Below are 19,596 nucleotides of genomic sequence, written 5' to 3' on the forward strand. Positions count from 1 at the left end.
TATTATTGATTTAAGCACAATTTCCCTCATAATAAGAGTCTGTTATCTATATGTATTCTTTTCATGTCTTCAGTCTTTTATAAATAAGAGTTTTGACTAACTCTCTAGAAACATTCAGTTATGTTTCTTGAGCACCCTACCCCATGCCAGGTACTGTGCTAGGGCGCAGGATACTTACATATGGGAATAAAAGTAACAGAAAAGTTACAACAAATGTTAGAAAAAAAGAGGTATAATTATAGAGGGAATTAGCCTAGTTAGGAAGGTCATAATCAGGCTGGCAGTGAACCAGCCCCTGGTCTGGGCACTTTAGAAGCACCAGCTCACTCCTCTCAACTCTAAGAAGGTTCCGTCATCAGGCTAAGTTTCCCAACATCACACAGCTGATGGAGGTGAAGAAAAAACAGGCGTTAACTGTGCAGATTCACTGGAAAGGCTTTCTGGCAGAGGAAACTACGTACAAAGGCCATGTAGGAAGCACCATGGGGCATTCAAGGGAGTGAAAGAAAGCAAGTATAGCTAAAGCAAAGATGATAATGGGGAGAAGGATTTCTAGGGGCAGAGGAGGAGCTGAAGAGACAGGAGGGGCCAGATGCCACAGCCTGGTCAGTCATGTCAAGGATTTTAGTATTCTACAAGCAGTGGTAAAACATTGTCATCAGACAAGAGTGGTGATAGAAGACCTGTGTCTAATAACAATCACTGGCTGGTAAGGGAAGGACAGGAAATGTACTTTGGCTTTAGCGATGTGTAGAGGTCACATTAGTGAGAGTGAAGCACTGAGGCAAGAGATGGTGAACAGCTTGGTCCATGAAATGGATGCAAACAAAAGATACTTGGCAGCTAAAACAGACGGGAGTTAGTGATGACTTGAATCTGGAGTTTGGGGAGAGGGAAGTATTGAGGATGAATTCTAGGTTTCTGGATTGTAGTAACTAGTGAATGGAAGTAACGTGTAATAGGGAATGCTAGAAGAGACTCAGGCGTAGGGAGTAGAAGGTAATGAGTTCAGTTTGGGCTGTGTTGAGTTGAGAAATGCAGATGGCTGTCAAGTAGGACAGTTGGAAATACTGGTCTGAAGCTCAGAGAAAAGGGCCAGGCTAGAGATTTAAATCTTTTGCCTATTTTAGTGGCTATGAAAGCAGGATGAGACTGCCTGGGTCCAGCATTTGGAGTGAGACAGGGCTTAGGGCTGAGTGTTGTGGAGTTCCAACATTCGATTGGTGTATCATGAAGGATGACCTTGCAAAGGAAGCAGAAGGTATGGCTAGGGAGGTAGGAAGAAAACCCTGTATGTTTTCTCAGAAAACCAAAGGAAAAGAGACTTCAGTGTCCAGTGATGGTGTTGAGAGGTCAAGTGAGGTAAGGACAGGAAATGTCCTTCAGGTTAGTGATGCGGAGCTTTCACCTCAGTGACAGCTGTATCACTACCATAATGAGGGCGGAAACTAGAATAGGAAGGACTGAGAAGCAGGGGCAGAATATGAAGACAGTAAACCTGTCTTCAGTTTCTTAGGTTTTTATTTTGCTCTGAAGGGGAGAGGGGAAGGAGGGTAGTCACTAAAGGATTATGCAGGGAAATTGGTGGGGGAAATCCAGTTGAGAAAGACGTTGAATATACAAGAGAAGAGTGAGCATCAATTTTCTGAGTTACAGGAGAGAATCCAAAGCATGGGTGGAAGGATTGGCCCTACTCACTCCTTTTGTCAGCACTTGTTTAATTAAACAACTAGTATATGCCAAACTCTGTGCCAGGCACACAGCAGCAAACCCGCCAGACATAACACCCAGCCTTGTGGAGCTTAGATTCTAGTGGCAAGAGGCTGGCAGTAACTGTAAATAAATAAGATCGTTTCATGTGGTGTTAACTGATATATAAAAAACGATACAGGGAGTAACTATGGAAGAAAGTTTTTGTACTTGTGTTCAGTGTTAGAAATCATTTTTTTAATTGTGATAAAATACACATAAAATTTACCATCTTAAGTATTTTTAAGTATATAGTTAGTCATGTTAAGTATATTCACATTGTTGTGTAGCCACGCTCCAGAACTTTTTCATCTTGCAAAATTGATACTCTGTAGCCATTAAACTCCTTTTTCTGTCCTCCCCTTCAGCACCTGGCAACCACCATTTTATTTTCTGTCTCTAGAAATATGACTACTTTAGATACCTTGTATCAGTGGAATCAGTATTTGTCTTTTTGTGACTGGCTTACTTCATTTGGCATGCATGTCCTCAAGGTTCATCCATGTGGTAGCATGTAACAAGATCTCCTTACTGTCTATGGCTGAATAATATTCCATTGTATATATAGACCACATTTAAGATAATAATTTTTTAGCAACAATACCCTAGTGATACTTTAGTATAAGTATATATTTAAAAATTAATTCATTTTTTATCTGAAATTCAAATGTATCTGGGCATCTTGCATTTTATCCAGTTACCAAAATTGAAAACACAGGCTTAGTCAATAAGGGTTACAATCTTTTTTAACTGATTCCTTTCTCCAGTGCTAAGTCTCTAGGTAACAGAGGCTTAAAGAAGCTCCAGAGACTGGGGTGGGGGGAGGGGCGGGGTTAAAAGCAAATAAAAAGATTCTAGCAAAAGGAGAGAGAAAAGGTTGACGTGGTCGGGATAGAGTGCCACTATATTAAAGAAAAGCTATTGTTGCCTATTAAGACGTCAGAGTGCAGGGTCAAAAAGCAAAGGCCTTGAGGACACCCGTCATGGGTTCTGGCCTGAGACCAATCACTGAGAGTCCTTGGGCGAGTTACTCGACCTATCTGAGCCTGCTTTCACATTTGTAAAATAGGAAAACACAGCGCCCTGCTAGGGTTGTCGTGAAATTAGATAAGGTGGGCAAAAGCTTCTAGTGCCCAGCCAGCATGACTTATCGCTCCTCTTTCCCATACTTTTACTGCTTTTCTGGATTTTTAAGAAATAGGGTCAGAGTAAGCCACAAGGGCTTTAAAAAGCCTGCTGGTGGCTGAAAACACCGTTGGCCGTCACCTCTCCTGCAAGACTAGAAAGGACCTAGTTAGAAACTTTTGTCCTTAAAATTCTCCCCAGTCCATTGGCAAAATTTCTCCCATTTGGACTTCACGTTGTGGCGTAAGGTTTTGAACCGTGTTAAAAATCAAGCCTCATCAAAAGGTGTGGCCCTCTGATCGGTCCTTTGGGCTTGGTCTGGGAACATGTTTGCACAACCCGACTCCAGAAAACCCGGGGATTCAGCGTGCTGGCAGGAGGCGAGGCGGGAGCGGAAGCCGCTCCGGCCCCGCCCCGGCCGCCCGGGCAGCCCCGCCCCCTCCCGCCAGGCCCCGCCTCCCCCTCCCCCGCTCCGCCGCGCTTTTTCTGGGCGGGCTCTCCTCTCCTGGCCTGAGAATTGGCAGCCACGCTGGAGCCGGCTGTATGGACACGGGCTGGGAGCCGGGGGCGGTGGGCGCCTCGCTGCTGCTGTGCGCCGCGCTGCTGGGGGCGGGCTGCGCGTTGGGCCTGCGCCTGGGCCGCGGGCGGGGGGCGGCGGACCGCGGGGCGCTCGCCTGGCTCTGCTACGACGCCCTGGTGCACTTCGCACTGGTAAGTGCAGTCGCCCCGGGCCCCCCAAACGCCGGCGGAGCCCGCCTCCCTCGGGATCCTTCCCTCCCGCTCCCCAGGGAGTTTCCTGGAAAGCACGGGGACGAGTTGGCCGCCCCATCCCCTACGGCGGGAAGCCCGCGGAGCCCGGGAGGTACCTGGAGGCCGTGGTACTCGAGGCCTTGTGGCCGGTTGCGGCACCTCTCGGAGTTCCCGACTCTCTACAGAGAGCACAGCTTCCCCAGTGGTGCCAATTCCTCTAGCAAACAAAAAACAGAACCCCCTGAAAGTTGTTATTTCTGTACCGTGTTATGTTGGTGTGATTTTAAGCTACTCAAAGCCTATGGCTTGCTTAACTTTGGAACCTGCACATAAATGTTGAACCGAAAATAATTGGGAGTGAGGTCGTTTCTGAGGGCTCCAGAGGAGCGGGCAGAGGTGATGCGGCCGCGTGGAGTCCGAGGACCGAGGCCTGCTCCCAGACAGAAGAACCCGCGTGCCTTATCACCGTTATTGAGTAATTGCTGTGTGCAGACACACTACTGTGTTTAAAATTTCTGATCTTTACAGCATCCTATAAACTAGTTATTGTCCCTATTTTCCAAGGAGAAAACAGGCCCTGCGAAGTTAGGTGACTTGACAATGCCACACAGCTGACATGCTGGAGTTAATTTGTTGTGGCTTCTTTACATGGCGCCAAGCTTTAGGAAACTCGTCCCTAAAAGTTCAAGCCACTTTATAAATAGCCAGGAGGGTTGTATTTAAGGGAATTCTATTGAAATGCTCACCCCCTCCCCCCCCCACCCCGGCACACACATGCACTCACACTTTTTCTAAAAGTTTTTTAAACTATGACAAAATATCTTTTTTGTAACTTTGACCTCGCTTAAATCTAGACCAACCTGTGGCTCATGTGAAGCTAAAGGCTATGGCATTGAGAAAGAAAAAGCAAAGTTCAGTAATCAGTCAGGTCTGTATGTTTTTATCACTTGTATATGTGCACACACCAGATGTTGCTGGAATGATGAAATTCCCTCTTTCCTAATAATTAACTTGTGGAGGTAAAAGACAGTAAATATTTCCCTCAACTGCTTTATTTATAGAATTGATTTTTAAGTTATCATTGAACAAGGTCTCTCAAAAAAACAGGCAGCAAAACAGGTCGCTAAGCCCACTTAAAGAAAAATGTATTATAATTTTAGACATACAGAAAAGGTATAAAAATACTAAAACATATACCCATATGTCCACCACCTAGTATAAAATTGTCTACTTTTCAAGCACAGACTCTTACAGGTTACACCACACGTGGCACCCTGATGGGTATCCCGATGTCTGGCATCTTTGCTCCGCTCTCCCCTCTTCCTGTTCTGAAGGAAATGTCCTCCACACCACCCACCCTGTGCCATTTACCTGTGCCAGCTGTGAAATGTTCCACTGTCTGAATGCACCATACCTTAGTTCTTCAATTCTGATGTGCACATTTTTCCACATATTCAGACAATCAATGATGAACCACTGTGGACCATTTTATTGATATTTGATCTGAAATTGGGATGTATCTTACAGTTGATGATGAAATATGGTATTTAACCAGCCCATGTTAATGGGCATGTCTTTATTTTACTGTTTATACTTAATGCTTCAAGCAGCATCTTTGTATACGTATCTTAGAGATGGATGAGGAGGGTGCTCGAATGTGGTTATGTGGTTGAGGCCTGCAAGAAAAATGCAGACCCATATTATCTTTGGTTGGGAGTTTATTACAAGAATATCCAGAAATGTGGCACGAGCTAAGACTGGAACATAACGCCTCCGAGAGAACTAAAACCACAACTCCCGTGTTCATACCAGAACCTGAGCTGCCCCTCCTTCCCCCTTTAAACTTGACCTCTCAAATGGGAGGAGAGGTTTGGATTTGTCGGTCACCATCAACACAGAGCTCTCCTGTTGAACAGGGTTTCAAGCCAGGCATTCCCAGAGGGAGGTCAGCATCCTGATGTCCAACCAGAATGTAGTTACCTGGGCTGCAGTTCAGTTCAGTTGGTTATGGCTAGGATGAAGGAAGGGCAGGCTGACTTCCCAGCAGTGCACCCGGCGGGAGCCATGGCAACAGACATAAAGAAATCAGTGGTTTGACTCACCAGGCTCAAAGGTTGCTCTGGGTGGTCGTGCAGTGGTGCTTCGTGGATGTTCCCTCATCTGCCATCTAAGTGCAGCATTCTGGGCACGGCCAGAGCATGGAGGCAGAATGTTTGCCTCCATTTGGGAACCATCTTGAGGTCCATATTGACTAGAGCACAGAGTTCACCTTGGGAAGAAGTGAGGGGACAGGCTGGAGAGGGAGCTTGGATGACAAGACTTGGATTCTGCAGTAGGAAGCCGTTGAAGGATTTCAGGCAAGGAAGTAGCATGGCCAACGCAGATCTTCGGAAAGATAAGTTGGTGGTGATGTGTGAGGTCAGAAACTGAAGGGTCTGAGATTTTACCCTTCTTACAAGTTAACAGGTTAGCTTGGTTGATCCCCAAACCCCACAGGGCAAGGCAGTGAAGGCCAGATAGTACCCGCACATGCCCTGGGGACGTTACAGGAGAGGAACCCCCAGTTAGGCTCCCATCTTCTATGGTGACCTGCTCATGCTTCTCTCTGGAGAGAGACCTTATCTTTACTCAGGAGTGTAAACAAATCTCTGGAGAGGAGGAGCCCAGGTCTTTATCTCCACTACCCTGGAACATCTCAGGAGGGAGAGGCTTCTATGTTTTACTCCCCTGAATGTCTCCTTATATAAATATTCTTAAATCGGTGTAAATGCCTGTGCTCAGAGACCCCAGACGTTGCAGGAGGATGAGGTATTCATGGAGAATTCTCTCCCAGTTTGGTGCAGGGTGGATTGGAAAGGATCGTAAAGGGGCAAGAAGATCAGCTAAAAGCACTTGCAGTGTTTTAGGAGTGAGCTGAAAAAGCTGAGCTAGGGTGGCATTGGAGGTTAAAATGGGAGGAAAGCCAAGTACGAGAGGCTTTCCAGGGGAGAATGTACAGGTCAAAGTGACCGATTGTACATCCGGGGTGGAGATGATCTTGGGGTGTAGAAACTGGCTGACGCGGGTGATGGTGACAACGTTAACAAAGACAGGAAAGTGAGATTTTAGAGCTATGAATCTGGGGTTCTGGTGTGTAGTTGAGAGGAAATGGCGAGAAGGCAATCAGAAATGTAAGGCAAGTTGAAGAGAGAGGGCAGACTAAAGAGAGTCGGAAGTTCTTTACCGTGCTGGAGGAGACAGTGGGAAGCCCTGGGGACGAGTGATTTTTCTGAGCAAGAGAGAATAGAAAGGTGAAAACGCTGAGGAAGGAGAGCAGAATCTTTTAAAAATGTGTGTACTGAACAGTCAGGATGGGGAGAAAGTGGGCAAGACCAAGAACCAGGGTCGTGCTGGCTCCTGGGACCCCAGGGAGGGAAGTTCGAGATCACAGTAAAGTGCTGCAGCACCGTTGAAAAAGAAAAAGAAAAAGGTGAGGGCTGGGCGGGAGCCTCTGGGTCCAGCAATCGGAAGTCCTTGGTAGAGTGGTTTTGTCTGAATAGAGGCGCCAGAAGCTGAAGGCAAGGGCGTAGCAGATGGGGTAGAGAAGAAATGGAGGCAGCATGTGCAAGACCGAGAGAGAGTTGGTGGTGGGAGGAAGGAGAGTGGAGGAAGGTAGCTCAAGAGACATGGCAGGGTCAGGCAGCGGACTCTGGGTTCTGTTTAAGGGGGGAAGGTCTGAGTGCATCTGTGAGCAGGAATGTGATGCAGGGAACAGAGAAGGTGCAGACACGTGTGCTGGGCAGCCCCTGCTGTCTGCTGCCGCGTGAATAGACGTCCGGGAGAGCTGCATCTGCTTGAATCTACCGCTGTCCTCTGATCAAGGCCCTCTGACTCGTCACTCGCACTTTTGACTCCCACTGTGACTCGTCACTGTGGAGCTCGGCTTAGGCTCATCCTTCAGGGTGAAACCTGGGCGTCAGTTGTGTCTCCATTCATTCTACACGAACGCCCAGGGGTCGTCTTTCTTTAAGAAATCCTGAGGCCCCGTGGCTGCTTAAGTCCTTATTAATTTGGATATTGGGGGCATTACCCTTTTCCATTTAACGTCACCATGAGTTCCTCCCCTTCTGCTACAATGCTTTTCAGCCTCCCGTCTTAGAACTTTCTAAAAATTTCTTCCTCCTACTACTTGCTTTATCATTAGGTCTGACGTCGCCTCTTAATTCACAGTCTGTTGCTGTCTCCTGTTTCCTCTTTCCTTTTTTGGTGGTGTTGTCTTCATCAGTTTTGCCCTAAGATAGATGTCCTGTTTGGTAAATGAATTCATCGTCCTCATGCTATTTGGCAGATGTGGTGAAGCACAGTTGGTTTAGGTGTATATTAATGGTAAAACTTTGTGCTCGTTAATTTTATGTGTCAACTTGACTGGGCCGGGGGATGCCCAGATATTTGGTCAAACATTATTCTGGGTGTTACGGTGAGGGCGTTTTTGGATGAGATTAAGACTTAAATTGGTAGACTGAGTAAAGCAGGTTGCCCTCCCTGGTGTGGGTGAGCCTCATCCTATCAGTAGAAGGTCTGAATAGAACGAAAAGGCTGGTCTTCCCTTGATTCCGTGAGAATCCCTTCCGCCTGACATCCTTCAAATAAGAACATTGGCTTTTTCCTGCGTTCAGTCCTGAACTGAGACAGTGGCTTTTCCTGCATCTCAAGCCTGCTGGCCTTTAGACTACAACCACACCATTGCTTCTTGTGGTTCTCAGGCCCCGCACTGGGGCTGGAACTACACCATCAGCTCATCTGGGTCTCCAGCTTGCTGCTTCACCCTGCAGATCACGGGACTTGTCAGCCTCCATAATCACAGCCAATTCCTTATGATAAATCTCCTGATAGGTGGGTATTTATAAATAGATATAGATGCATATATACACGTATATATCTCTATACATATATAGGCATAGATATGGATAAATATATAGATGTGTCTCCCATTGGTTCTGTTTCTCTGGAGAACTAACACAAGCTTAGAAATGGTGCCAAATTGAAAGCCCAAGGGAGGGCACCCATAATGACCCACTGTCCGTTTTTTAGGGTGTAGGTAGACAGCCCTTGTACTTCGGCAGACCAAAATTCAGTCTGTTTTTCTAACCTCATGAACAAGACATGTCACCTGGCAATAGGGAGGGCTGTCTTTTTAGCCACATCTCAGAATGACACACTTTTCTGTTGTTCCTCATTTCCACAAATATTTGAGTGCCTACCTGGGTGCCAGATACTGTGCTAGACACAGACAAAATGGATGGCTCTTGTCCTCTCAGAGCTTATGGAATAGCAGAGAGTTTGTCTTTTATTGTTTCATATGGAGAATAATAATTACTAATGTTACACCCAGTGTCAAACCCGTATGAGAAATTTATGTTTAAGTGCTAGGAGAAGCTTAGTTTCTCCTAAAAAATTGGTTTGTCTATTTCTCTCTGATAACAAGAACAATATAAATGTTTCTCCCTTTTCACTTTGGCTTCTTGGAAGCTCAGAACCACATTAAGCTCTATAATAACAACAAAAAATGGTCTGCATATATATGTTCTTATTGATCCCTGATCTGGATTCTTATTCATTTATATATTTTTTAATAACTAATGTTTAAAAATTCTTATGTATATTTTACCATTTAGTTGACTGTTTTTGTTGTAGTTGACCTAAAATCTTTTGTATAAGGAAAAAGTATGTAAATACTTTAAAATTAAATTTTAATGCTACTAAAATTTATTTCCTTTGAAATGGAAAAGACATTCTAGGGAAATATCTTGTTTGTTTCCTTTGTAACACTAAACACAATGTGTAACTATTTCCTTTGTCTTCCTGTGTCTCTGGTACTGGGCATGGTGCCCAGCTTGTAGGAGCTCTTCTGTATTTGTTAATATCGAATGAGAGGAAGAATGAGTCTATCCTTTTCATTTATAGTAGTATCAGTCATTTACATTTTAAGCCTCAAATTGCTCAGCTGTATAAAATGTCAGAGTCCTTTTTTTATGTCAGACAGTTTAAATTGTGTATTGCCATGATCATTTTAAAATGTGTAACATTTACATATCTAAAAGGAAGAAAAAGATAAAATTACCTGGAGGTAATTGTTGTTAGTATTCTTAAGAATAGTCTTCCAGAATTTGTATGAAAATATATATCCAGATAAATGTTTTTCAGAGTTCTTTTTACAAAAATGGGGTCACACTATTCATTCCTTGTTACTTTTTCTTTCATTCACTCTGTTCAGTGACCATCCGTATCAGTATCTATTGAACTACCACATAATTTTAAATAATTGCAAAGGATTTCATTATACTTTGTATATAATTTATTTAACCAATCCCTAATTGTTGGTCTTACAGGCTCTTTCCATTGCTAGCAGTTATACAGAATGCTCTCTGTGCATTTTCATGCACTTGTCTATTTACCCAGGATGAATCCTGAAAGTAGAATTGCTGGCTCTAAGCGAAGCTAGTTTGTAAAGACTCCACAAAGATGGTACCCATTTGCATGGCCTTCTCACACCCATCCAGTGCCAGGTATCATTATCGTATCAGATACCTCATCAGACCCTTGATGATATGCTCTGCTCCAGCCACCACTACCACGACCAACTCCGACTTCATTAGGGCCCAAGCAGAGAGCACCTGCTCTCACCTCCTGCCCCAGGCCTCTTGGATGCCGCCCAGGTGTGAGATCCTTGGGACTCACTCAGCTCCCTCACACGTGTCCACAGAATGAAGCTTTGAGAGTGGTATTTGGGAGCCATAGGATAAATTCTTCTTCCCTCCCCTCCAAACACGGACTCCCCAGAGAAGCAGTAGTTCATACAACCTCTGGAGTAACTGAAGATGGAGAGGTCAGTTAGCTTGTTACTGAGTAGTGCTACTAAGTTACTAAACTCAGCAACCCAGCCTCGCCTCTGAGTCCTCCTCCTCCTCCTCTGTCTGTTCCCCCTCCTGCCTCCCTGGGAAGCAGTCCCCATAAAAGTAGTAGAAATAGGATAACTCTTTCTGGGGGACCCAGGCAAGATACCCTTTTTCTTATTCGTTGCATACTATTCCATCACATGGATATACCATAATTGAACCAACCATGCAACTTCAAGTTATTTCTAATTTTTTTTTTCTGCCACTAAAAACAAACAAAAAACTAAACATCCTTGAACAGATATCTTTACTTCTGTAGGAGAAATTTCAAAACTGAGATTCTGGGTCAAAAAGTATGTCTCAGGAGGTCTGTTTTCCTACCACAAGATGTGTCATGTGAAAAATAGCTCTTTCTTTTATTTATCAAAATAAAAAAAAGGTAAATGTGTAAGGTGATGGATGTGTTAATTAACTCGATGATGGGAATCGTTTCACAATGTATACGTATATCAAATCATCACATTGTATGCTTTAAATATCTCACAATTTTTTGTCAATTATACCTTAGCAAAGCTGAAAAAAATAAAAATAAATTAAATTGGCAAGCTCCTATCCTGCCTAGGAGTGGGAAATTCGACCTCAGTTATTAGTCTTCTCTCTTTTTAGGGTCTCGGGAGAACCTGGGAGACTTACATGATTCCCAGAAAAAAGAGATATCTGGGCTTTGCTCCATCCTGATCACAGCTGATACCCTCGTTGACTAAGCCTCGTGTTCCCGTGTTTTCCTGAAGGAGGGCAGCTCCGCTGTTTCTCTGCTAGGCTTTGGGACAGGAATCTGGGGCTTGCATCCTGGGCTCCACTTTCTATAGCCTGTTTCTCTAGGCAGCTGTTTGTCTTGTCCTCATTGATGTGAAAGAGGTGGTCATATGTTAGAACAAAGAATTTCACCCACATTTTATCATGCTGTTTTTTGACCAAGAAAGTGTCTCAACTCCATTTGTTGACTAATCCATTCTTTCTCCGCTTATTTGAAATTCCACCTGTGTCACATACAAAAATCTTTTATATGCATAAAATTTTAGGTCTGTTTTATGAATCCTTTGGTTTCAGTTCTGTCCACTGCTTTTTATTATTTTAGCTTTATAATGCATTTTAATGTCTGATAAAGCAAACTTCTTACCACTCTTTTCCAAACACTTTAAGATTTATTGTATATCCTTCCAGACAAACTTAAGATTCACTTTGCCAAGTTCTAAAACTTGGTGTTTTTATTGGAGATTTTCTTAAATTTATAGATTAATTAGAGATTAAATGATATCTTTACAATACTGAGTCTTCCAAGAACTGAGTGAATGTCAATTTGTTTAAATCTTTTGGTATAGTCTCTTAAAATTTACTTCTAAATATTTTTTATTTTTATTGCTACTTTGTGTATTTTTCCTTTGTGTTCTAGCTGATTATCACTGCTATAAGTGAAAGCTATTGGGATGTATCTGTATCTGAGCCATCTACTGCATCACCAGGCCAGCCCCTGATCTCCTTTCTTGTCGTTGAAGTTTTCCTGTTTCTAGATTTTCGTATAAATGAAATCATACAGTATGTAGTCTTTATTTAGCAAAATTTCCTGAATAGTATCCCACTGTATGGATATATCTCAATTTATTTACCCATTTACCTGTTAAAGAACATTTAAGAACATTTGGGAGGTCGGCCTGGTGACACAGCAGTTAAGTTCACACGTTCTGCTTCGGCAGCCCAGGGTTCACTGGTTCAGATCCTGGGTGCGAACGTGGCACCGATTGACAAGCCATGCTGTGGTAGGCGTCCCACATATAAAGTAGAGGAAGATGGGCACGGATGTTAGCTCAGGGCCAATCTTCCTCAGCAAAAAGAAGAGAATTGGCAACGGATGTTAGCTCAGGGGTAATCTTCCTCAAAAAAAAAAAAAAAGAACAGTTGGGTTGATTCTACTTTTTGACTGTTAGAAATAATGCTGCTGTGAGTATTTGCTTACAAGTCTTTGTGTGGGCATATGTTTTTATTTCAGTTGGGTAAATTCCTAGGAGTGGGATTCTTTAACTAGACTAGAAACTGCCAAACTGTTTTCCCTGCCATTTTCCATTCAGCAATACTTGAGAGTTCTGGTTGCTCCACATCCTCATCAGTACTTAGTGTCTCAGTCTGCTAGGGCTGCTAGAAAAGAAAAATCACAGACTGTTACTTCAACAGCAGACATTTATTTCTCATGTTCTGGAGGCTGGGAAGTCCGAGATCAGGGTGCCAGCATGGTCAGCTCTGGTGAGAGCCCTCGTCCTGGCTTGAGACAGCTGCCTTCTTGCTGTGGCCCCGCATGGCTGAGAGAGAGCCCTCGTCTCTCTTCCTCTTCTGAGGACACTAATCCCATCCTGGGGGCCCCACTTTATGACCTCATCAAAACTTAATTAACTCCCAAAGGCCCCCCCACCTCTAAATACCACCACACTGGGGGTTAGGGCTTCAATAGATGCATTTGAGGGCGACACAGACATTCAGTCCATAACGCTTAGTATTGTTATTTTTGTGTTATTTTGTTTTAGTCATTCTAATAGATGTGTATGACCAGAACTCATTGTAGTTTCAATTAGCATTTCAGTACCATCTGGTGATGTTGAAGATCTTTTCATATGTTTATTTGCCCTCTGTATATCATCTACTAGTAAGTGTGTTCAAATCTTTTGCCCATTTTTTAAATTAACCTTTTTCTTCTGAGACAATTGTAGGTTTACTTGCAGAGAGAGAATACAGAGAGATCCTATTTACACTTTACCCAGTTTCCCCGATGGCAACATCTTGCAAAACTGTGGTAGAATATCACAGTGAGGGGAATGACATTGACACAGTCAAAAGGCAGAACAGGGAGCACATTCTCAAACACTTATGAAGTTACAGATCTGTCAGCAGCCCCCCAGCTTGGCCCCCAGCTTCTCCGGTGAGTGGGACACCCAGCCAGTGGCCCCCCTTCCTTTGGTCCTGTGTTCCTGTCCAGGTTTGTGCTGCTGCCAGCACCACATGGGCTGCTGTGGCCAAGGAGATTCTAGGCTGCAGTGCTGCCCCTCCACCACCACAGCCCTGGTCGCTGAGCCTGGGGAAGCAATAACCGAGACCTAACCTGCTGACAATGGCCAAGACTCTGGAGAGTTGCCTTGTACCTCACATTCCATCTTGGGGAAGCTCAATGATGCCCGCCAGGGCTCCAGCAAAGCAGTGGCATTGAAGGTTTGGTGGCCCCACGGTTGGAAGAGCTTTGGCAGTTTAAATGCCTTGGGCAGCCTCCGTGAGTGGTGGGCATCTCCTCAAGAAGAGGGTTCCAGAAGCACAATCAACACAACTCTCCCTTCAAATGCAGAGAGCATCACTGGGGCTGTGGGCACCTCTCCATGTTCTCACTACTCACTCACTCCTCACTCTGCCACCACTTGGTCCCTATTCTGGGGTGACCAACCGTCCCAGTTTCCCGGTGACTGAGGGCATTCCTGGAATGAGTTGGTCACCCTACCTGCTCCTCTTTCACTTTCTGCCTATGAACATTTTCTGTGTATCCTTGTCCTTCTGTCTCTATCAGCTCTTCTCTGTCTTTTCTGTTGTCTCCTGTCTTGTCCCTCCAGAAAATCCACCTCTGGAAAATGTTATTTCATCTACCTGAAACTGCCAAAGGTAAAGAAATAGCAACCTGAGGACATCAAAACCATATTCTGTTTATATTTAAACTAAAACAGCACAATAGCTTTTAAAAAAATAATACAAAAAGAAGGGAATTAGGCAAAAGAAAGTAAGCTTGTTTATCCGAAGTCTTTAGAATGATTAGTTCCTGTGGGGAAAGGGTTTTTTACATATTCTGGGTACACACACACACAGACACACACACACACACTCACTCACGTACCCAAAACCCAACTCCAACCATGTACCCTGGGAGAAACCCTTTCTGATGGCCCAAGGCAGATTTCATCACTGCTTTCTGTTTAATCATTATTTTCAATATTTCCCCAACTCTTTGTTAACTCTCTATCACGGTATTTTGCAGGCTTTTTTTTTTTTGTTTTTTTTTTGTTTTTTGTTTTTTTGAGGGGTATGGGGAAGTTACTATCTCCCTTGAGAGGCTTTGAGTCCCTTGGGGACAAAGACTATTACTTCCCATCTTTGCATCTTCAAAGATGCTCTGCCTGGCTGCACAGTTCATTTGCAAAGCTGATTTCATCCCAAAGACCTGTTGACCTAGAATAAGTAAACAGCCAGTTATTTTACCAGAATAGGTTTATTCAGGAACAGCAAAGAACTGCAATTTGGGACATGTGATCTATGGTGAACCACACACAAGTCTGGAGAAACAAAGGAGAGAAATATTCTTTTATGAAGTTGGGAGGGGCTGTTGTATATGAAGGGTCCCTTGGAGGAGACTGGGAGTTCCAAGTGTGGAGACTTCTCATTGGCTGAGCTGTTGCTGGGCTAAGAGGAATCTCTTCCTTCTGCTGGGGTTAAATACTGTCACTTCCTGTGGGAGATGCAAGGTATTGTCTCTTCCTGTTGGGATCTGTAGTGTGCTTTGAGTGGCACGTGTGTGAGAGTTCTCTCTTCTGGCCTCCTGACTTTATTCTAAATGAGATTTCTGTTTATTAATTTTCACATTTTTCCCTTTTGATCAAGATCTTTCTCTGAAAGCATCACTGATCAAGGGTCAGGTTTTTCTGGATTCAGTGGCCTTTTGTCCCTCGATGCCAGGAAGTACCTTTCCTGGATGTCATGTCCCACATTGGAGGGAAAGTGAACAGCTTGGAAACCTATTGAGATCACAGTCGAGTAACAAGGAGGGGTAGGAGGGAAACCTCTCAAGCATTTCCCATCTAAGTCTGTATCTTTTTAATAGGTCTGGTCTGGACATCATCAGATGTCATCTGCTTCAATTCCAGGAAATCTTTACCTTGAGGTCACCAAACGGTGTGTGGGTCCATTCAGAATTTGGTGCTTTCTGTAGACATGTCACAGGAATTCAAGAGACTATTTCCTGGAGTTTGGCTGCACAAGGTTTAGTCAGCAGTACCTGAAGGGGCCTTTCCAGCGAGGCTGACGAGGGTCTCTCTGGAGGTGTCTTTCCCAATAGACAAAATCTCCAGGTTGCAAGGTGTGATGCTCAAGATCTTTGTCTCCCTGGAGCACACTGTGAAAAGATCGTTCTACCAGAACTTGGTTATTTTTGATAGAAGCAATTAGGCCTTTACAATATTAGAGTGTATCTCCTTTTGTCAGCCACAGATCAAAAGAGGCAGGGGCCAGGTGCGTTGGGCATCCTGTGACCATCTCAAAGGGTGAGAGCTTCTGATTCCAAAGGGGGTAGGTCTGAGATTTAGAAGGACCAACAGCAGTGCTTTTGGCCAAGGTATTTGGAGAGTCTCTACCAACTTTGCCCACTGGGTCTTAATAATGCCAGTGGGACATTCAGTTAAACCAGAGGACTGAGGGTGGTAGGCGCAGTGAAAGTGATGTAAAACCAGCCAAATGGCAAGACCTCTCAGAGCACCTGACTGGTGCAATGTGTTCCTCAGTCACCGTGAAGTTCAAGAGGGCTTCCCCAGGAAGGGGTCATCTTTTCCAAAGGGACTTTAGCCACAGATGAGGCAGCAGCCTGTCTATAAGGGAAGGCTTTAATTCAGTGAGAAAACATACAGGCCATGACTAAAACATATTTAGCATATTTGTATCCATGAGATGGAAGCAACGGTATAACATCCATTTGCCAACCTCGAATGGGCCATTAGGCAATTAAAATGTCCAGAAGCAGTGTGAACAGGATTTGCTGGATTATATTTTGGACAGGTGTGACAAGAGAAGTGGGTGCTTTTTGCAGCCTTATTATCCCCCCATCAATGTTGATTCATGAATGCTATCATTTTGTTGGTGGACCAATGGTTTAATGTATGTGCCATGGTCAGGAGTGGGAATTTTAGGGTCTGGCTTGTTACTTGGCCGGAAACAGAGTTTTCTCTTTTTATCAAACCAACAATTTCAACAAGGTTGAATTTCCAGTTTTGGTTTTCCTTTTCTGAGACCGATTGTTGGGCTTCTCTAGCCAGTTTTTCTAAGTTATCATTTGGGGAAATAGCCCTTTAGACCATGACAGAGGTTTGGCCACTATTGATTCCTTTAAGAGCAGCATTCATTGCGGAAGTGTCAGCAAGGTGATTCACTTTAGCTTTCAGAGAGTCAACTTTTTTTTCTTTTTTTTTTTTTTTTGAGGAAGATTAGCCCTGAGCTAACTACTGCCAATCTTCCTCTTTTTGCTGAGGAAGCCTGGCCCTGAGCTAACATCCATGCCCATCTTCCTCTACTTTATATGTGGGACGCCTGCCACAGCATGGCTTTTGCCCAGCGGTGCCATCTCTGCACCCGGGATCCAAACCGGCAAACCCCGGGCCTCTGAGAAGCAGAATGTGTGAACTTAACCGCTGTGCCACTGGGCCGGCCCCAAGAGAGTCAACTTTAGAATGCCCCAGGATCTTAATAATAGCTAAAGTGGCAGGTAAAAGTGTAGCATCCAATAATTCCTGAACATAAGGGCCATCTTAAATTTTATTTTCATTGGAAGTAGGAAACCATGTTGCTTCCACAACATTCCAAAATCAAGAGCCACTCCAAAAGTGTGTCTACTATCAGTATAAATGTTGGCAGTTTTGCTCTTGGCTGGGGCGCAGTCCCACGTGAGTACATATAATTCGGCTTGTTGGGCTGTGGTAGCCAAGGGGCAAAGGTGCTGTTTCAGTTACATGAAAGGGTGATAATATTGCAGATCCAGCACAATATTTACCATCATCAGCTTTTAAATAAGAACCACCGGTGAACCATGAGAAGTCAGCGTTACTCAAAGGAGTTTCCTGCACTTCACCATGAGGGTCAGGAGGTGATCTGCCAGTGTTAAGTAGTCGGGCCGGACTTCATCGGTAGCAGAGGGGAGGAGAGCAGCGGGGTCAAGGTGATCACAGCGTGAGGAGTTGCGTGAGGGGCGGTGAGCAAAAGGATACACAGGAGGTGAGGCAGCCGACTGCAGAATGCTGAGTGTGGTGAGAATTCAGGAGGGCTTCCGCTGCATGAGGCACGAAAATGGTTAAAGGGGATCCCACACTATTTCCTCGGCGGCCTTAACCAAAGGGGCAGTGGCAGTGACGGCTCTAAGGGAAGGGGGGGTCTCCTCATGCCATTGGTCCAGCTGCCGGCTGTAATACCCTGTGGGTCAACGGGGGTCCCCTGTGTTTCTGGGTGAGCAGCCCCTTCCTTTTCATACACAAAAAGGAAAAAGGGAAGCTGATAGTTGGGATGCCCAAGGTCAGGTGGGCTCATTAAACTCTCCTCTAAGGCTTTACAGACTTATGTCCTCCTGTTCTTCCATGAAATTGCTTCAGGGTTGCTGTTCTTGAGTAAAACATACAGAAGTTTGGCCACAAGAGAGCAATTTGGAATCCAATTTTGACAATAATTAATGTGAGAAAACCTCACAGTTGGTGCTTAGTTTGGGTTTGGGGAAACTTAGGACGCCATAGCAGTTTCAAAACTATCGCTGTCCAGCGTGGTTTGCAGAAAAGTAAGTTTGGGGAGTTCAAAAGTTCCTCATAATGGCTATTGGTAATCTAAATTAGTTTTAGTTAAATCGGTCCATGTAGTTAGAAATGCGCAAAAAGAGAGACTACAGTTTTTAAACATAAAACTAGCTGGGGTCTCTGAAAGAGGGAAGTGCCCTTAAAACATTTAGATGACTGGGATCCCATTTCTTGTAAGCTCTTCTCTAGAACAAAGAAAAATTCCTAAACAGCCTTCAGGCCAAATGCCAGTACAGTGCCCATAGAAGAGCCGGATTCCAAAGGATTCGGACCAAAGGCTAAAGAAGTACTCACAGAAACAGCACTGTTCCAATGGGAACAGCCTTATTTCAAGGGAGTCAGGCCAAAGCACCAAACGAGTACTCACAGAAAAGATAAAGCCTTCTATGGAAAGGACAGGGCCAGATAAAGCCTGACGAGCTTCAAAATGCAAAGAGGTGGCCGGCCCAGTGGCACAGCGGTTAAGTTCGCACGTTCTACTTCTCGGTGGCCCGGGGTTCACCAGTTCAGATCCTGGGTGCGGACATGGCACCACTTGGCATACCATGCTGTGGTAGGCGTCCCACATAGAAAGTAGAGGAAGAGGGGCATGGATGTTAGCTCAGGGCCAGTCTTCCTCAGCAAAAAGAGGAGGATTGGCGGCAGTTAGCTCAGGGCTAATCTTCCTCAAAAAAAAAAAAAAAAAATGCAAAGAGAGTGGAGCTTGAGATCCAGGAGAAAACCTACCCTCAAACTCCAGAGTCAGCAAGAAAGCAGTGAGCTCCATCGGCTCTGTAGGCACTCCACCTGTTTGCCCACCAGCCTTGGAGTTGTTGGGGGTCTTCTCTGGATCCCCATATGAGCCACCAAATAAGGTTGACCTAAAACAAATAAACAGCCAGTTATTTTACCAGCAAAATGGGTTTATTCAGGAACAGCAGAGAATTGCTATTCAAGACACGCAGTCTATGGTGAACCACCGTCAATTCCAAAGCAACAAAGGAGAGGAAGGTTCTTTTAAGAAGTTGGGAGGGGCTCTTGTAAACGAAGTGGCTATTGGAGGAGACTGGGAGTTGGAAGTGTGGTGACTTTTCATTGGCTGAGTTATGGCAGTCTCTCATTGGCTGAGCTGTTGCAGAGCAAGGAGGAATTTCTTCCTTCCTTCTGCTGGGGTCAAGTAGTATCGCTTCCTGTGGGAGATGCAAGGTCCCAGTCTCTCCCAGTGGAGTCTGTAGTGTGCTTTGAGTGGCACGTGCGTGAGAGTTCATCTTCTAGCCTCTCAACTTTATTTTAAATGAGGTTTCTGTTTATTAATACCCACAGACCTCAAGATGTTTTATGACCATCAGCTCCATTAGCTCAATGAAAAGCAAGTTGGTGAGTTGGTGTTTTCCACTCATCCATGGAGAGTTTGTTTCTGGCTGTTCAAAACAGTGGCCCCAAATCTCAACCAGTTTGAGGAAGAGATTTGAAGAAACTTTTGTGTTACCCAA

At 44.5% G+C, this 19,596-nt stretch overlaps 1 protein-coding gene across 1 annotated transcript in view; it reads left to right on the plus strand.

Annotated features, from left to right (window-relative positions):
* The first annotated feature begins 3,181 nt into the window (after positions 1-3,181).
* EBPL (EBP like) overlaps positions 3,182-19,596 on the plus strand; it is a 41,511-nt gene continuing 25,096 nt past the window's right edge. Inside the window, exon 1 of the mRNA XM_070578230.1 lies at positions 3,182-3,585. Within this exon, the coding sequence (XP_070434331.1) occupies positions 3,418-3,585 (168 nt within the window). The 5' untranslated portion in view covers positions 3,182-3,417. The remainder of the gene's footprint in view (positions 3,586-19,596) is intronic.

This window comes from Equus przewalskii, chromosome 16 (genome assembly GCF_037783145.1).
Source record: "Equus przewalskii isolate Varuska chromosome 16, EquPr2, whole genome shotgun sequence".
Lineage (NCBI taxonomy): Eukaryota > Metazoa > Chordata > Mammalia > Perissodactyla > Equidae > Equus > Equus przewalskii.